This window comes from Protopterus annectens, chromosome 3.part0 (genome assembly GCF_019279795.1).
Source record: "Protopterus annectens isolate FY-2018-M chromosome 3.part0, PAN1.0, whole genome shotgun sequence".
Taxonomy (NCBI): domain Eukaryota; kingdom Metazoa; phylum Chordata; order Ceratodontiformes; family Protopteridae; genus Protopterus; species Protopterus annectens.
The window spans coordinates 1,816,211,221-1,816,231,046 of record NC_056731.1 but is presented as its reverse complement, the minus strand read 5'-3'; the positions used below and the strand labels follow the sequence as shown (position 1 = coordinate 1,816,231,046).

The 19,826-nt window shown below is 43.8% G+C and overlaps 1 protein-coding gene across 4 annotated transcripts in view; it reads left to right on the top strand.

The window, feature by feature from the left end:
• The window catches only part of ALS2CL (ALS2 C-terminal like), a 2,758,770-nt gene that overhangs the window by 484,811 nt on the left and 2,254,133 nt on the right, over positions 1–19,826 (top strand). For all 4 annotated transcript variants that reach the window (XM_044065874.1, XM_044065873.1, XM_044065871.1 and 1 more), the window contains one exon: positions 5,313–5,505. In XM_044065874.1, coding sequence (XP_043921809.1) covers positions 5,313–5,505 — 193 coding nt within the window. The remainder of the gene's footprint in view (positions 1–5,312; positions 5,506–19,826) is intronic.

The window sequence follows — 19,826 nt, the reverse complement described above, 5'->3', positions numbered from 1 at the left end:
TGTGCCTGGGTAATGCTTGATCATATGTAGATCTTTGGTCATTGTTAAAAAACTAATCATTAATGGATTGCCTCCCCACAAACAGGAGAGAAAACAAAAGAAAAAAGGGCAAACCTAAATATGGTGACTTACTAGAAGAAAAGGAAGGAGGGGATATCCAGATCAGTTTCCACAATGAAAGCACAGAGAGTGGAATCTGCTCCTCGGTTCACGGGAGAGTGAGAGAGGGATCCCCTTTAGCACTATTACTCATGGAACCAATATTAATCCCTGGGCAATTTGCCAGAACTTCAGTTCAGTAGCCATTTATCAGAGTGGGAGCTATCTTTTTTTATCTTTAGACCCTCCTCAACTTCATCCTTAATGTTTTTCAGTTCCTTAGTAGTGCTTCGGATATGTAATGGGAATGTGTGATGAGGGCCATTTCGAATACTCCAATTGAGATGGGTGCTATCACATTCCCTTATATTTCAAGGAATGATTGGACTGGACCATCTTCTCCATTTATTGCTCCTTACCTGGGCTTTATGACAGTGGAGATTTCTGAGTCAAGGCACTTCCTGGAATCTGTTAGTATGTTGCTAACTAGTACTTTTACTTTGTAGCTGGTATATATACATCTTACTCATTCTATGTCTAGATCTGCCTCGAATGAGTCTCTGAGCCGACCACTCCACATTGGATCTTTGGCATCGTCCTTGGCACCAATTGTTTTGGCATCCTACTTGTTCTCTGAGTCTTCAGCCTTCAAGGTGTCAGCACCGATCTCCTTCTCGATGCTCTTGAGTTTCTGGTCTCAGGGGCCCTATATCAAACATGGGGAGGGAGGGGGAACTGGGCCCAGTCAGGCCTCTCCAGTACTGTCACATGGAGTTTGGTATTCAGTGTGATGGAGAGAATGATTGTCTTTCCAGTGAGAGCATCTACATAGTCTCCAGTGGTGTTGGCTTCACACCCAGATATCCTTCAGTCTGTCCCTTAACTTGTTCATCATCTCTGCCATGGTCAGGAACAGATGGGCTTAAGCCTGCACAGTTTCTTTCAGAGTCCTTTTCCCAAAAAGAGAATTTGCATGAGTAGTCACATAGTGTCTTACTGAGTCTCTCTTCTCATGCAATGAACTGGATGATCAGGAGACGCCACTTTTGGCAGCATCCTGGAACTGATGCAGCAGGGGGGATCATGGCCCTTGGACCTATGCTGTCTGGATGAGGAGGTGTTATTTGAGGCCCATCATTCTGCACATTTTACTTCCTAGGTGGTCCCTCCTTCTGACCATCTAATAGATTTGGCCATTAGCAGGACATGGCAGGAACCAGATCCTTCTGAAGCTATTCTCTAACAAAATTCTGTGGCCAGCAAAGGATATACAGCATTCATCCAAGGGACCTCTGGTAGATCCTTTAATCATAGCAGCAGCCACCAAAAGAGAGCTGTCTGATTATGCTATTGCTTCCCATCAAGTAGTCTATAACAAGGAAACGGACATTAATTTCTGGTACCTTTGCACAGAGCGCATTAAACTACACCACTTACAGAAACCACTTTCAGAGAGATGTAGTAGAAAGAGCTTTCGCCTGTTTGGGAAAGTTGCCCATATCAGAGTCCAGGAAAGAGCTAGAGACCATATCTGGCACAATGCTGAACATCAGTAACCTCTCTTTGTGGTTTATGCATAATGCTACTGATGGAGCAGCTCATAGGCCTTACAGTGAGACACTGTGACTGGCTGTGTCTTTGTGATTTTGTAGATAACTTCAAGAAATCCTTCATGAATGCTCCTTATGATAGTGCATTCATATTATATCCCTCAGTGAAATAAAGGTTGCTGAAGTGTAGAGCAAGAGGGGAAGACATTGTGTCTGCCTTAGGTATCAAACTTGAGACTTCTCAGAGTTCATTCAACAAGAATCGTAAAGGGTCCAAATCGCTATGGTTTAGAAAACCCAGGCATCAGCCGTTTGACTTCACTTCAGACTGGGCTGCCCCTGGCAGAGGAGTTCCTTTGAATAGTAAACCCAGAGGCCAAGGTGGTGTGCAGAGCCATGGATGTAGATGTCCTTTTTCAACCAAACTGTACCAATGTCCCTGAAGTCTTGCCCTATTCATCCCTTTGGAGGTATTTGGAGGCCATTTATCCCTCTACTCACATGCATAGATGGCCATCACATGGGACTTGTGGGTGAGCACGGTAATATTCAGAGGCTTTTTTCATCCACTTCCTATTCCATCATGGCCTCTCCCAGATGTGCCCCACCCCCCCAGCAAAAAGCAATCAAAACAAAGATTCTCTCTCTCTGTCTCTGTTAGAAAAAAAGAGTAATCTAAGATGTCTCACCAGACCAGTGAGAGTCCGAAATTGATTCAAGATTCTTTTTAGTTCTGTAGAAAAGGAAGTACCTTGGGCCCATTTTAGACCTTATCAGCCTAAACATTTATGTGATACATCCTTAAGAATGGTCATGGTGAAAGTGATTTTGCCCTGTCTGTAGCCAAGTATTAGATGTGTTCAGAAGATGTTTAAGATGCCTACCTCTCTATCGAAATTGCTGAAGTATCCACAAAATTTCTATGCTTCATGCTAAGGACCTATCATTTTCAGTTCAGAGCCATGCCCTTTGTCCTCACCACAGACCCCCCTCCAGATGTGTGGGTGTTCCCATACATAGGTGATTATCTCCTTGCTGCTACAACCAGAGAATCTCTTATCAAAGCCAGAGACTACTAGTTGCAGCTCTGCTTATCCTTGGGTATTTCTGTATATTACAAAAAGTCAAATCTTCAGCCATCTCAATCCAATTTGTTTGTCAAATGCCATCTATAGACCACAAACTGCATAGTAAGTTTGGGTTAATGGCTTCCACCATAATAGCTGTGCAGTTTGCTCACTTTTTCACTTTTATTCTTCACTGGCTGTTCAGTGGTTTTAGATTTCAGACCATCCCTTTATTCCAGTTTTCATTACTCAACTGTGTATGATTCATTTGAAATGGTGGCTAAGCTCCTCTAAAATTTACATGAGGCTACCTCCAAATGTGACCGCCACCATGAGTGCCTCCTCTCTGTGGTGGAGATGGAGGCATTTTGAAGGGGAGGATGGTCCAAGGAATGCTGAATCTGATAGCAGATCCCCTAGATTTCAGGAATTCCAGGACCTTCTACCTCTGAAAATAGTTTCCATACAGAAGAACAGCATGTCCATAGTCTGGTACTTTGAACAAGCAAGGAGGAACTCAGTCCTAGCCCTTTGCCAAGAACCATAAAGGGTTGGCAATAATCAATTGCTTTGCATCATTTTCTGATTGCAGCACACATTCTGCGAAGGACCAGTTACCTAGTAGGCTGGTTCAACAGATCCATCGTGATGCCTCACTAGTGGTCTTTCAGTATGGTGATAGCACTTCAGATATGCAGCCACTGATGGCCTTTATATGACCTACTTGCATCCCCAACTAACACCAAATACGTTAGCAGCTTTTCCATGATTCCTTTATAGGAACCATCCCTGAGAGATGCCCTAGTTGGGCAGTGACCTTCCAGACTTCTCCACACCTTTCCATCTCTTTGCCTGAGGTCCAAATTCTTTGAAAAAGCCATAACATGCAAAGCCAGGATGATGCTCCTTGCTGCATTTTGGCCATGGCAAATTTGTTTTTTCCTTGTTAACCTGATGAAGCCCCTATGGCTTTTAGATCTCCATCAGGGACTTCTGTTCCACTTGTCTGGACAGTCTCATCTAATATTAAGATTGCCCAATTGGTTTCTCCCATTCCTTTACTGTCCAAAATCTCTTCAGTATCTCAGATTGTTATTTGCATACAATTTTTCCAGAATTAATCCACTTGAAGTATATACAGAAGCAAAAGGAAATATTTTTCCATGTGGGCAACTGACCAAGGCATTGACCCTTGTTTTGCTTCTTTTCCTGAAATTCTGCAGTTCCTTTCACATTTGAGTCGGGCTACAGTTACTCTACTATTAAAATTCAACTGGCATCCATATCAAGTTATCATAATCGCTTGACACATGGAATGTCTAATACATTGCATGAGGCTTTTTTAAAAGGTACCTTCATATTGCACTGACCAGTTTAAAAAAAACTCCACTGACCCTTCATTTTGTATTAAAAGGTGTAACAAAAGGTCCTCTTTCAGCACATATAAAATTCCTATCTTGGAAAACTGTATTTTTGATAGCAGTCACTTCCACAAGAAAAATTTCATAAGTTGTGGGCCTTTTCTTCTTCACCTTAGCTAATCTCCCATAAGGAGAGGGCATCCAACTGGACTTAACCCTTCATTCAACCTCACGGTTGCCCTTCATTCAACCTCACGGTTGCTTCAGAATCTAACTTAAATCAACCTATACATTGCTTGTGTTCCTTCCAAATCATACCAAGAGAGATGAATACATCTTTCATACCCAAGATATCCACAGACAGTTGATTTTATCTTCACAGAACTAATTCATTTTGGAAACAAAGATATCCACAGACAGTTGATTTTATCTTCACAGAACTAATTCATTTTGGAAACATAGTATTTATTTATCTCATTTACTTGTAGTAGACTAGGAAGGAATGTTTTGAAGGTTATCCTGTCTAGATGGCTTTATTTCCTTTGTGTGTGTGTGTGTGTGTGTGTGTGTGTGTGTGTGTGTGTATGCCAAACATAATAAGTTGGATATAATATCCAGGTCCAGGGCTTTCTTTGGAGCCACAGTCCTTAAGGGTATCCTGTTGTAATGCTTCTCAGGATAGTAGACATCTTAGGATTCTAACAATCGGTCAGATCGGATGGACACGTTGAAGATATGGAAGTTCTGTACTTAACGTAATGCTGGATCCTTTACTCCTAGTCTGTCTGATACAACATCCCTCCCTCCATCCCCTTTCCAAATGGTCTTTTCCAGAGGAACTGAAAGACTGTCTAAAAGCTCTTCTCTGCCTTCTATTCTTCTCCAAAGCATCAGTATGGGGTAGTAGGTAACAAATTCTGAGGAGAGTTGCTACACAAAGGGATTATGCAAGAGAAGAGTTTCAAAGGCGCTCAGGGCTGGAGCACTAGTAATGCCGGACCAGAAATGACAAGTGGCTTGACAAACTGTCAGTTGAACTGGACTGACCAGGATGAAAGGATCCAACTTTATGGTGAGTACATTCTGTTCTGGTAGTAGTGGCTGCAGTATTTTGTAAGCTTTATCCTTCTCTTTCATTCTTTGACCATCTGTAAGTGAACTGCGGTAGAAATGTTTCTTTCTCATACGCAGGATTCATCCTAACCTGCTATATTTTTGTAATTTACATTTCAAAGAACTGTCAGATCCAAAAGGAAAAATTAACCCAGAAGTACTGGACAGTCTAAACTGTGAATTCCAAACTTTGTGGGACCAGGTTCTTAGAAACTACAGGACACTTCCGCAGCACTCTGATCCTTACAAGGCCTTCAGCATTGAGAACATTTACATTATCCGTGATAAAGGTCACCTTACTGAAAATTATGTAAGGTATGTATATACGTATTTTGTTATAGTAATGTTTTATTCAATGTTTTGAAGAATTTAAGAAAATACATTCAGAGTAAGGTGCATGCTGCTGTTAACTAGCACAAAAAATGCAAAGAAGAATGAGTAGTTGTTATATTATGGAAACAATGCCAGTATTATGACTTTATGCAGCTTGGTGTTACAGTTGTGTAGGTAATGTCATGCCCTGGGATTCATGAAGCACGGTGCAAGGACGGCGTTATCCTTGCGCCGACCGTGCGGCTTAGAGATGGCGCAGCAGCACCACATGCATATTAATGAAGGTGTGCTGCCGTAACGGCCACGTGCATAGGAAACATGTACGAGTGCAGGGGACGTGTCCAAGCGCTGCATGGAGGCGTGAACATGGCTGCATACGCGCAACCTAAAATGCTGGCTAGTACAGCCTGCCTCTAATAGTAATCACTCATGTCAGTGTCCGTGGATACTGAAATGTATGCAAAGCATACAAGACATCATTGCGAACACCACAATAAGAAGTAAACACAAAGGCACGTAGCTGAATATTGAGTCCCCGTCCCTCGAACAAAGATATTTAAAACCCCGTGCCCGTATTCCATTGTAGTGTCACTAGTTATACCAAGTGGAAGCGAAACGCATCATGTTAGCGCTCCAATTTCCAAGCCTAGCCCAATGGTTTGGGCTACCACCTGTCTCACATTGTGAGGGACAGTCCCTGTCTAGGCAGGTGTGTCCATACCAAAATCATAATAAATGTGAAATATCCTGCGATTGTAGGACATAATTATGTTGCATATTTTCTGTAATTGTCCCATACAGTACGTATGTCCATATATAAAATACCTATATGTTACAAGAAACAGAATAAGCAAGTAAACAAAACAGAATAAGCAACTACACAGCTACAACAATAAAAGCTTGTATGTAGGCATGAAACTAAAGTACTATCCTTTGTAATGACTGTGGGTATGTGTTGGCCTGTAAACTCAGATGTGTGTCACGAAATTGTCCCATCCAGGTCATATGAAAAGGTGGAAACCCTACCAATGGTCAGAGCATTCGCCCAATATCTGCCCATTTGTGGTCCAAGTCGTCCTTGTCAGGACGGCCCATAGATGAACGGTTATTACCCGGGTCTACCTACCATGTCATGAAAGATAAGTATTTGCGAGTACCTATATGAGTGAAGTACAGCATGTGGATTATCTGAAATGTTAGTGTAGACCTCACAACCATATTGGTCCCAGAGATATGTAGTGTACGCAATGTGTTCTGTTGACTGTGCCATGGGCCATCAACTAGAGAGGGGATGAATGTTGTTTGTGGAATATAGGGGTGGGGGGTGATGGGTAATGTAATAATTCGCCAAGGGGAGACTGGGTTGGACGCACAATAGGTGAACTGGAGGTCTACGAGGGAGCAGTGGGTGAATCAGGAAGATGTGGACCCTAGTGATATCTGCATTGCTTACTGTACTTATTTCCTTGTTTCACTTGAAAGAAAGTTACTGTTTGTCATTTTTGCATTTAAGTTACCTGTAACACATTGCATTTAAGTTACCTGGCACTTGCTCACTAAAGCAATTATATAAGTCAGCACTAAAAAATTAAAAGCACTACACCCTCACAAACTCCCCTTGAGTACCTTGTTCCCATTGGCCCTTTTTTCAATTATAAAGGAATTCCCAATACTATTCTAGCATGTCCAAAGGTCAGTTGTCAATCTCCTCTCCGGTCCAGCTGGTGAATCTGGGAATCTTGAGGCAATGTTACAACTGCCTCATGTACACAGACAACCATCTCCTCCTCCCAACAAATTCCAACACATGTGAGAGATGCAACCATATAGCCAAACTGGAGGCTAAGCTCTCTCAACTCAGTACTGGTGTAACCAGTCAGGAGGAGAAGGAAACCACACTCACTACGATTCCAGTCTCACATAGGCCTACCACGACAGCAAACCAAACACATAAACACACAAAAACATACGCGGAGGCTCTAAATAATAATCTGCCTAAGCAGCAGAGACCTCCAAAGCAAACACCCAAGCAACCGCTACCCCAAAAAAAACACGTGCAACACATAGCTCACAAAGCCAGTGTGCCGAACAGTCACAGCCCTTAAGGCTAAACAGCACACCTGATACACTTGTAATAGATGACTCTGTCGTCAGGCACACTGACGTCCCGCTCACCAGGCTGAACAAGGAGAAGGTCATGGTGAGCTGCCTGTCGGGCGCTAGGATCCGCCACATAACACAAGCACTCGGGTCACTCCAAGGCAAGTACAAATATGACTCTGTCATTGTCCATGCTGGTGTGAATGATCTGAGACGTACCTCCCTGAACTACATGAAAAGAGACATAGAGGAGCTCTCTGAGCATGTTGCCCAGGCTGGTATGACCCTGACCTTGGGTAGCATCTTACCCTTATCAAGAATGATGCCACAATATGAAGACAAGATGATCAATTTCAACAATTGGCCTAAGTATTGGTGTCATTCAAAGGGGATCCAATGCCTGTCAGCCTGGGATGACATGCTCGACAAGCCACAATGCTTCGCTAGGGACGGCTTGCACCTGTCACCCCTGGGCTTTCGGATATTGGCAAAGGCTCTTGCTTCCCCCATATTGCCTTTTTTAGGCAAGGCTCAAAAGACAAACCCACCTCAATAGGTTTCACAAGGGATAAGAAACTAAGAGTAATGCTACTCAACGCCAGAAGTCTAAACCTCAAGATGCACGCACTCAAAACTCTCCTTAGCATGGAGAACATCGATATCTGTGCAGTAACAGAAACCTGGTTCAAGGCTCCCGAGAGCACCCCAGCACTACCAGGTTATACCTCATACCATGCTTTTCGGCCCCAAAACTTGGACTTTACCACAAAAGGAGGGGGAGTATCAATATTCGTCAAAGATACCCACACCTCCAGGTTGGTGGCACAGCATGAAGCATCAGAGACTATCCATGTGCAACTAACAGTGGGTAAAACTGCCTTCCAGTTTATAGCCTGCTACAGACCACCCTCCCAAACGCAGGAACCCCACTCGGCCTTCCTGAGAACACTGGAAAATATGAAGGTCTCTCCAAACACCATTATATTGGGCGACTTCAACTACCCAAACATAGACTGGGAGCATTACTCTAGCTCCAACACCCTAGCCCAAAGGTTCCTAGAATTTATAAACTCAAATGCTGTGGAACAACTTGTTACCACTCCCACAAGAGGGGAAAACCTACTGGACCTGATCATCACCAACATTGGGGACTCTATGCTCCAGACCAGAAGTGTATCCCTCACTGGTAAGATCAGACCATAAACTAATTTCACTGGATATTCACATCCCGACCCCACCCCCTGCCCAGAAAACCACAGTGAAAAACTTCTCTAAAGCAAATTTCACACTCCTCAAAACCGAGGTGGAATCCTTCAAAGCCCCGAGCCTGTGGAAAATACAGCCCAGACTGCAGAATCCTTTATAAACGCATTCTATGAACACCTTCAGGAATGCATGGATCATGCAATCCCAAATAATACCAAGACCCAATCCTCTAAAGGCAGACATCCTGTCTGGTGGACCCCAGCCATAAACAAACTGTACAATAGGAGGAGGAAGCTACTACATGATAGAGCAAAATCCCAAAAAGGGAAGGCATCTCTGATTAGTATTAGCAAAAAACTACGGGCACTCATAAAATCGTCTAAGGCCAGCTTCGAGAGAAAAATTGGACAGGACACTAAGGATAATCACAAGGCTTTCTTTAGTTATGTTAGGAACTTGGGTGGGAATTCCCAGATATGCTCAGAATTAGTCCAAAATGACAAAAAATACAACGAACCCACAGACATTGCCAACATCGTAGCTGACAGGTTCAGCGCAAACTTCTCCCTCCCCTCCCCACCAAAAGGGCAAATATCTATCCCAGCAGAGTGCTGCCCCTCTGACATCTCCGATGCTCAGGTAAGAGCCGCCCTCTCCAAAGCAAAAAGCACAGCATCAATGGGACCAGACGGTGTCCTGGGCTGCGTCCTACATGAACTCCAAGAAGAGCTAAACCCAAACATAAAACTACTGTTCAATCTCAGCCTTACTACAGGATATGTACCCAAAGAGTGGCGTATAGCAACAGTGGTCCCTCTCCACTAAGGTGGTGCCTCAACGGATCCTGGAAACTATCGCCCCATAAGCCTGACTAGCTTGGTCTGCAAAGCTATGGAAAGGATCATCATAGACCTCATAAATAAAGATATTGGGGACCTACAGACACTGGATCCTACCCAGTTCGGCTTTGTTAAGGGCAGATCCTGCCTCTTAAACCTGGTCGATTTCTTTGAAACAGTCACCAAGGCCATTGACGAGGGAAAGGTTGTCCACACAGCCTACCTGGACCTCGCAAAAGCCTTCGATACAATACCCCATTCGGGCATTATAGATAAGCTCACCAGCTTAAATATAAACCCCTATGTCACTAGATGGGTTGCAAACTGGCTCAAGCACAGAACCCACATGGTTAGAATTGCTGGAGCCATGTCAGACTCCAAATCAGTTACAAGTGGCGTCCCACAGGGCTCAGTCATGGGACCTCTCTTGTTCGGAATATATTTCTCGGAGGTACAGGCCAACACGGAAGGGCTGTGGCTGACTAAGTTCGCAGATGACTGCAAACTGGGCCCATAATCGACTCTCCAGCCGACACAAGCATCCTCCAAAAGGGACTCATAGTAACAGACAACTGGTGCCAGAGCCATGGCCTCAAGCTAAACGCCAAAAAGTGTATAGTCATCCCCTTTGGCAAAAACAAAGTGCCCACAAATTACCACACAGGTGGTAATCCATTAAGTACAGAAGAAGTAATTGGGGACCTGGGGACCCAAGTTGATAGCAGTCTCTCATTTGACAACCACGTGGCCAAAGTGGTTAGAAAAACATTTTATATAGCCCACCTAATCATGAAGGGATTCACATCTAGATCAGGGGAGGTCATCGTGCCTCTTTACTCATCCCTCATCAGGCCTATAATTGAGTACAATGCCCCTTTTGGGATGTACCTTACCAGACACCTGCAGCAACTGGAAAGACCCCAAAAGTACCTCACCAAGAGGATCATAGGGCTCAAACAGATGCCATATGCTGTCCGGTTAAAGAAACTCCAGCTCTACTCAGTGGCATTCCGCCTGCTTAGAGGAGATCTGTGCCTGACGTATAAAGCCATGTCCAACCCGGAATTAATGGACATGCTGCACCTGAGAAAATCCAAATCCCATCGAGCTACGCGCTCGAGAGACTTGAACCTCAGCACTGAAATAAATAGGACATGGTGGAGGGACAGATTCATAACCCAGAGGCTACTTCACTCTGGAATAAAATCGCAGTCCAGGTTAGGCAGAGTCCCTCATTGACTCTCTTCAAGAGGAATCTTGATGAGTGGATGGGAGATCGTAGGTTTACCCCGGTTATCACTTCTGTGTCACTGTTAGACAGAGGCACAGTATAATAACCTCGAAAAAGGGCATAGCAAAATTAATTTAAAATGGGTGGCGAAAGCCAAACACTCTGGCTAGGCTTATAAATGCCCTAGGGCAGATAGCCTAGTATGAACCTATGAACATATAACCAAAGAACAAATATACACATCCGCAATACAATCACACAAACATGTGAACATTAAAATGTGCAATACACATATACAGAAACGTTACCGGCACATACCCATATAATGGTCTGGTTGAACTGAGCCATCCAACCCCATCACACCTAGATACATAATTGAATACCCATCATCCCATTCACAGCACACACCCCCTTCCTGAACATCCACCAAAACCAGCCATACTCGGGCTGCTAGATAGGTGCGACCATATCTGCACATAGTGACCCCTACCCATATCTAGTAGGCAGTCTCACCCTAGGCATTCTCAGGATTGCAAACTATGTATCCCTTGCATGTATAACTCTACCTTACAGCCGTAAAGCAAAGATGGTCATCGGTCCCCACAATTTTTAGATATCCCTCATGGGATATGTATCTGTTCTAAACATTAGACTTGGTGTCACGACATGATGTCCAGTCCTGTATACATCTGGACACAAGTATGAGCAGTAGTTGTCCATAAGACTGCTTAGTCTCTAGCCGGTCCTGCAGAACTTACGATCCGGGATTAAACACCTGACCGTGATGCACGTCTCCCCACGTGCATTATTTGGAATATATACCTTACACATTCGCATAGTGGCAGTCTGATATAGGGTGCTTAAGGCGCCTTAAAGCAGATGTAAGTAGGGTTACCACCTGCCCCACTTTGCGAGGGATTAAATACCTGACTATGATGCACGTCTCCCCACGTGCATTATCGGGAATATATACCTTACACATTCGCATAATAGCAGTCGGATATAGGGTGCTTAAGGCACTGTAAAGCAGACGTAAGTAGGGTTACTACCTCCCGCACCTTGTGAGGGACGGTCCCTTTTTGGGCAGCTGTGTCCAGACCAGATATAATACAATGGCAAATGTCCTGTGATTGTAGGAAATATGTCCCATATTTCATGTAACAGTTGCATAAAACAGTTATTTATGTAAAATACTCAAAGTTACAAGAAACAGATGAAGCAAACAAACCGCTACACGAATAAGCATTCATTTAGGCAAATAAGTAAAGTTTTAACTTTTGTACTGACCATGGGTATGTGTCGGCCTGTAAAGTCTGATGTGTGTCCCGAAAATGCCCCGCTTTGGCCATATGAAAAGGTGGCAACCTGAGACGCAAGTGGTTATGCAAGCGTGTATGCGTGACGGTAGGTGGTGGTGATTCAACGGTATGGGAAATGTAAATGAGCATGTAGGTGTATATGCATGTGTATGTACAGACCGATATACATATACACACACACACACACACACACACAGATATATATATATATATATATATATATATATATATATATATATATATATATATATATATGTATGTGTGTGTGTGTGTGTGTGGATATGAAGAATGAACATGGTCACAATGTCGAACATCCCCGTAATAGTTAGTGCTGTTATATATCAGGATGGCCATAGGTGAGCACACCTCTGCATCCCCAACCACAGGTAGGACACTAAAAGTGGAACGAACGATCTCCCCTTGCTAAGACTTTCAGCTAGGTACAGGGCAGTCCTGGTCCCCAGTCGGACAAGCCTAAACCCAGAAGACCATATGAGCACCCTCACAATTGAACACACGTATGTGCCAGGACTACAGGCTGTAGAGGTCTGAATATCCTCGGAGTGAGTCAACATGCGGCATAAGTCCAGAGCAGTAGGGAATAGTGAATGACCCATGTGTAGTAGTGCATTTTTCCCAACAGGTAAATGGATGCCTGCTGTGTAAGTGAAGTACGTGTGTTCGGGTAACTATGCACCATGTGTGTACATATAAATGAGGCAGAACGCCAATAGTGTAGTGGTTAGAGCAGCCACCTAACGAAAAGGCATTCACGGTTCAAGGTTGACAGTAGCATATATTTTCCTTGTGGAATGAATGTTGCTGTGCTGTAAAGCCGACATTTAAACATGTAAAGGTGAACGTTTGTATCGCATGGGACTATTAACCATATCCTTTCAATCAAAGTGGTATTGTCATAATGTATAAGGCACAAATAAGCATAAATAAGTGACAGTAAACATATGTAACGCACAGTAAGCATAGGCAAGTGCGCCTGTGCGGGTGTAAGCAGCTCCCAGCATAGGAAATGTATGTTTGTATGTACAGATGTAATAATATATATATATATATATATATATATATATATATATATATAAAAAGAATGGACATTGTAACAGTAAAGCATACACAAGGGATGTGAAGGGAATCAAGAGCAATGTTGTTATTATAAAGTGCTTTCAACGTATGTCATAAAAAGCTGCCCAGGAGTGAGCAGAGCACCGCTACTCACACCACAGGCAGGGTATTACCAGTGGGAGTGACATCGTTGAAATGCTAGATCTACTTTACACACAGACGGAATGTAGTCCCATGCTGGGACGTCCAAAAATTGGAAAGTGTAAATGGCCGTATTCCATAACCCCAGTATGTGCAAATATACATGGCGGGAGACCCTGTGAATATACAGAATGTGTGTAGGGCCCCAAAAGCTCTGGAGAGGGAAATGTGTAAAGGTGTGTCATGGCTGCGATAACAAGTGGATAATGGATGCTACGAGTGTAAAGTTAATACGGGAGGGGTGGAGAAACTATGGGTATGCAGTTATGGATCCAGGCGTGCCAGTGTTGTATGGGCCGGTTCTAATGGACCGCCCCATGGAGGTCAGCTAGGTCGTAATAGGTATATATATGCATACTCACATGCAGACAACAATATATGTTGACTTACAAATTCTGTAACACATGCATTCCATTTGTTGACATAAATAATAGGAATGTGCCCATACAAACATTGACAGTACATGGAATAATGGGCTGTGAAGAAGAGGGACGAGTTGAATCACACTATCACATTCCAATTACCATCGGTAATCCGTACATGAACATATAGCGACTTCTGTCTGCTGTATAACATGCTACATACCGATTACAAGATAAATGGAGTGTGTCGGTATTATAATGAATAAGGCACTAGTATGCTGGTGAAGCTTATAAACACCATTATGCATGTGTAAGTGCATATGAGCGGGGAATGTATTGACACACTGATGTACATATATAAAATCACATATAGATAGATATAAATATATATATAGATATATATATATATATATATATATATATATATATTTATATCTATCAAAAACAGGAAGATATGAATATACATGTATGAATACATATGCAGATATGTCTGTATATATTAATGTAAATATATATAGATATATATATATATATATATATATATATATATATATATATATATATATATATATGTTACAGTAAATATACACATGTATATACTTTGGTTATGTTACAGCAGTTACGGGTAACATGTTTAGACCGGGCATGTGTTGGTGGGAGATCCACTCAACAAATGTCTACTTACCACCCCCCCCCAGCTAGGCCGGTGAGATATACAGACATGCAATAAAGGTAAATACAACACTGCTTCCCAGACAACCGGCAGGAGACTACCAGTGGGAGAGATCTATAAGGTCTACACTTTAAACATGGACAGCGACATCCTTTGCGGGAATGGGAGTAACACAGTTACGACCAAGATGTAGCTGTACACAGAACAGTAGGTTGTGCAAGCCTAATAACACTTGGATTGACACAACTTACGACGTGTCCCGACATGGGGAGAGTGGGCAGTGTGTAGGGGTGTGTTCATATCCCACATGCATCCACCTGCGTCCACAGTAAGTGCTGTAGAGTAGTGGTAGATGGTGGAACTATGGGTATGCGATTATGGGGCAAGGTGTGCAGGTGTTGGCTGGCAGACACGTATTAGGACTGCCCCGTGGGTGTAAGTAATATTCCGATGTGGGTATAGCAAATGCCCATACCTCCCAAACTGTAAGAGCACATATACTGGACAGTCCGTAAACCATTGGGGGAATACATAGGGACCATATAATTGAACTGTCCCCGATTACCAGGGACGTCCGTGATTACGAATCAGAATCTTAACACAGTCCCAACTAAACCATCCTAGAACTAGTGATATTAGGAGGAAAGGTGGCGGAATACACGTAATGAATAATGACAACATGTAAGAGTCATAAACTGCATGCACCTCAGACAATGTGTATGAATACATATGTGCTCTGTGTCCGTCAGTGTGTCAGGTTAATAGCATCAACCTTCTAAATGTGTCCCTGAGGTCATTATGCAATGTCCCTGATTCAGTGTTTATTCTTCCCCATTTGTATGAGAAATCTGATGGTGAGAGAACGCGCATGTTCCGCCGACTACCTTTGAAAGTTGATGGAATAATAGATTTGGGGTTACCAACTGTCCACCTTTGCGAGGGACACTCCCCTGTGGGCAGTTGTGTCCTGCATAATAACTGTAATTAAGGTAAATGTCCTGTGATTTAGGGCAAAGACTACCTATATTGTCTGTAGTAGTAGCATAAAACAATTATGTTCCTCTGAAACACCTAAATGTTATAGGTAACAGTATAAGCAACTATAATGCTACAAGAGTAACCTTTTATTTAGGCAAAACAGTGAAGTACACCCCTTTCTACTGGCTGTGGGGTACACCCCTTTCTACTGGCTGTGGGTGTGTTGCCTTGCAAAGTCTGACATCTCTACATACAGGTCCTATAGAGTTGCCACCTTTCCAAATGGCCAGAGTGGGACATGTTCTGTAGAAATGTCAGACATTCCAGGACTAAACATACCTACAGCCGTGCATAGTACAGGATTACACTTATTTGCACAAATAAAAGCTTACTCTAGTTGCATTTGAATTGCTTATGCTACTTCACATAACATATAGACGGGTCATATATAAAATAACTGTTGTATGCAATTATTAATGAAACGTAGAATATAATAATTTCCTGTAATCTGGACATGTGCTATGTCTTGATTATTTTCGCACTGTCCCTCGCAAAGTGGAACTGGTGGTAATTCTAAAGTCCTACCTTGGCCTGTTGAGAAGGTGGCAAACCTATAATAGGTATGCGGTAGCATGACCCATCCGGATGTGGCTACCACAACCGAATTACTCGTTTGTAATGCAGGGTCTCGGTTCCTATGTATCAGCCACACAACACACAAATATGATTAATTCACTGGACAGGCCGCTGATTCCGTACAGTCGAACGCCATGCCATCGCATAATGGGCAGCCATTCCCGATACTCTATTCATATAGTCCGACATGATAGGCATTACAAGGTGGGAGCAGATTGTAAGAGGAACACACAATTATGAATGATTCACTGGACAGGCCGCTGATTCCTTACAGTCGAACGCCATGCGTTTGCCTAATGGGCAGCCATTCCCGATACTGTAGTCAGGAGTGGCCTTAGGTCAAATGGTGCCCTAGGCAGAGGGCACAATGGCACCCCCCACCACACCACCCAGTGCCCCCATCCTGGTCTAACTACACCAAATAAATACTGGTAAAGTGCACCCACTAAAGTGGTGCCCTAGGTGGCCGCTGAGTTGGCCTATGCCTAAGGGCAGCTATGACTGTAGTCATGTAGTCAGATGTGATGGGCATCACAAGGTATGCCTAAGAGAAACACATGAATATGACTGATTCTCCGGTCAGGCCGCTGATTCCCTACAGTCGAACGCCATGCCGTCGTCTAATAGGCAGCCGTTTCCGATACTGTATTCATGTATTCCGGTGTATTAGGCATCACAAGGTGGGAGCACATTGTATGAGGTACACACAAATATGATTGTGTCACTAGACAGGCCACTGATTCCGTACAGTTGAACGCGATGCCGTCGCCTAATGGGTGGGCAGTCCCGATACTGGCGTCATGTAGTACGATGTAATAGGCATTACAAGGTAATATTGTGGTCCTTGCTCACACCCAGGGGTGTGAGTGACAGATGCAAGCACCAATGCCGGTGCATTAGCAAGTGCGGGATCGAGCGAGTGTAAGCGTGTTTGGCTACCAGTATGCGAGTATTGCATTGATTAAGCAATGTAGAGGCTAATCGAGCGTAAGAGACTGTAACCAGAGGATATCATACAGCACAGTCATTCAACAGTATAAGAATGTATCCCATCATGTAGATGTACATGTGAGTGCTTATGTCCAGGAGATAGGTACATACATATGTAGAGATGTATCAGGGACATACCATGAGGCAACAAAGCATTACAAATGAATGAAACGGGAAACACCAGCGATGCCTGTATTTATGTAGTGGTGTTGCTCTATGTGATCACAAGATTCCCTCAGTCAGACATGTGTCAGTCATACACGCAAATAGTTGTACATTGGCCGTATATATCACTCTGTCCATGTAATGTACATTAACACAACAGTACCTTTCCAATCATTGTGTGTGAACAGTACTCCTGCAATGTGCTGTGTGCAACATCATCATCATGACAAAGGTAAATGGGGTAACCATAGAGGGGAGCGGTAGTGTTTTGTGTACAATGGGGTCGTCCTCCTCACGTGTACCTGGGCCATGTAGGAGTGATATGCATACCAAGACCGAGCGCCTGAGGGACAGTGGTGAGGATAACAGTAGTATGTTATGCATATTACAAGGGTTTCATGTGTCCAGTGGGCACGTGTGTGGAATGGACAACTATGTTTAGGGCAGATGGTGTCCTAGGAGCCGAATGGCCTTATGTGTCCATAGGTGAGGGTCAGATGTTGGGGAAGAAGTGTAGGTCTGGCCCTGGAGGATAGGTAGGAGCACAGAAATGACAGCATACAGGGTTGATATATGACACGTGGGGGGGTGGGGATACACCCTGGATGGGGATAGGTCTTCGGCATTCAAAAGCCCATGGGAACAGTGGGACGGGAGGTCTCCAGCCATGGGCAACTGCCACTGCACCTACACAAGCTGCAAAGGAGGCAGTGCTGGGGGCTGTCCAGGAGGGGCAGCATCACCCTGTAAATGTGACACTCCACCCTTGAACTAGCATATCTGGCTTCGTAGCCCCTTAGGGAGCCACCTACGCAACATGTCCGGGACCACACAACAGCAGATATGTACCTGTCTGGTCCCGCTCCCAAGGGGGGAATGCTCCATCCTCAGTGGTGGTACCACCAGAAGGTGGTGCAGAGCCAACAGAGGCTGATGTTAATGGCTGGGCACCAGATGTGTTAGTGCTCGGTGCCATGGTCAGCCGAAGTGGGACAGGAGGATCTGCCGGGACCTACCAACCTATTCAGCCTATGGTGTTACATTTTAAACCCACATATGGCTTAGTGATAGACAACAGCATATAGGATTACCTACGACAGTATGCATAGATATCACCAGCAACCCAACACAACAGATGGTATACATTTGCAGAGGGAGCACAACACATGCATATATACCGCATGGCAACTGTACAATGTGTAGTAGACGTGTGACCGCAGCTATGAAAAGTTGCCCGTCATTGGCTTGTCACTGGGAATCCCACACAGTGTCAGTCATTCCACTGTCTCATGTGACACATGTCCAGTCAGGGATGCGATGGCAGTAACACATCCCTATCATCATGTACTGTCTGCAATCCCCACACCATGCTTCTGCTGTGCACAGAAGTCTGTTCAGTGTGTAACACAGGAAACAAATGGTTGTACACACTGACCTGTTCACAGATGGCCCTACAGACGGGGTTCCCTCATGAACAGAGTACTGTCATGTCTGTATTTTAACATGCAGAATAGCCATTACCACACACATGTTAAATGGGCAGTAGTCTTAATGCAGCATAGCTACACTTGCATGCTGTAGTTGTGTGGCACATCACCCTCTTGTCATTAGGCTATTTCCCACTGTGGAAAATGATTGAGGTACATCCAGATATCATCTGCAATGCCGTGTCAGAACACCACATCCAGGTACCACTCGCAGCGACTATCATGGCCAGATATTAACATGATGTTATGTAGTCCAATCTCGCCTACATTCTTACCTGTGGGTTCGGACTCGGCCAAACTTTAGCTCGAAGTCTTTCTATTGGCTGGGCTAAGATGGTATCTCATGCTGCACAGCTCTCTATCCCCAGATCTCTTTTGCCGCTCTTGTAGCTCGGACATGGTCTTGCACTTGGCTGTGGCTAAGTACCCTTTTTCTTCTTTATCAGAGAAATTATTTGCACCAAAAAAAAAAAAAAAAAAAAAAGCTATTTTAATAGCTATTGTGCGTTCTTGTCTTGTCTTGTGGAAAAGTTGTGTTTTTGATCTTTTTTTCTATGGTATCCCACTAGCTGTTTCCCACGGGCTAGGCCCGATTTCAGTTAGAGGACCTAGTCTGTCCCCTTGCTTTCCTTGTGTCATAAAAGTTTACCGGGACTAAAAACCGTTTAAATTAGAGGTATTAGTCCTTCCCCCCTTGTGTTTGTGTCTAGGATCGTTTAACTTAGAGATCTTGTGGTATTCTGTTTGTGGTAGGCTTTTTCCCACCTTGTGACTGTTTGACCGTTGGTCCATTTATTCAGTGGTTAATTGTTGGTGCTTAATTGTTGGTTAACTATGTCCAGAGATACCAAGGAGCACAAGCCCTCGGGCTTCAAGAAATGCTCTAGGTGCAATTATAAAATGTCCATTACCGATGGACACTCTGTCTGTGTGTATTGTCTGGGAGCGATTCATCTCCAGGAGTCATGCAGCTTCTGTCATGCCTTTAGTCCGCGAGTTCTTCAGGAAAGAAAGAATAAATTGATTTTGAAGGGACTTC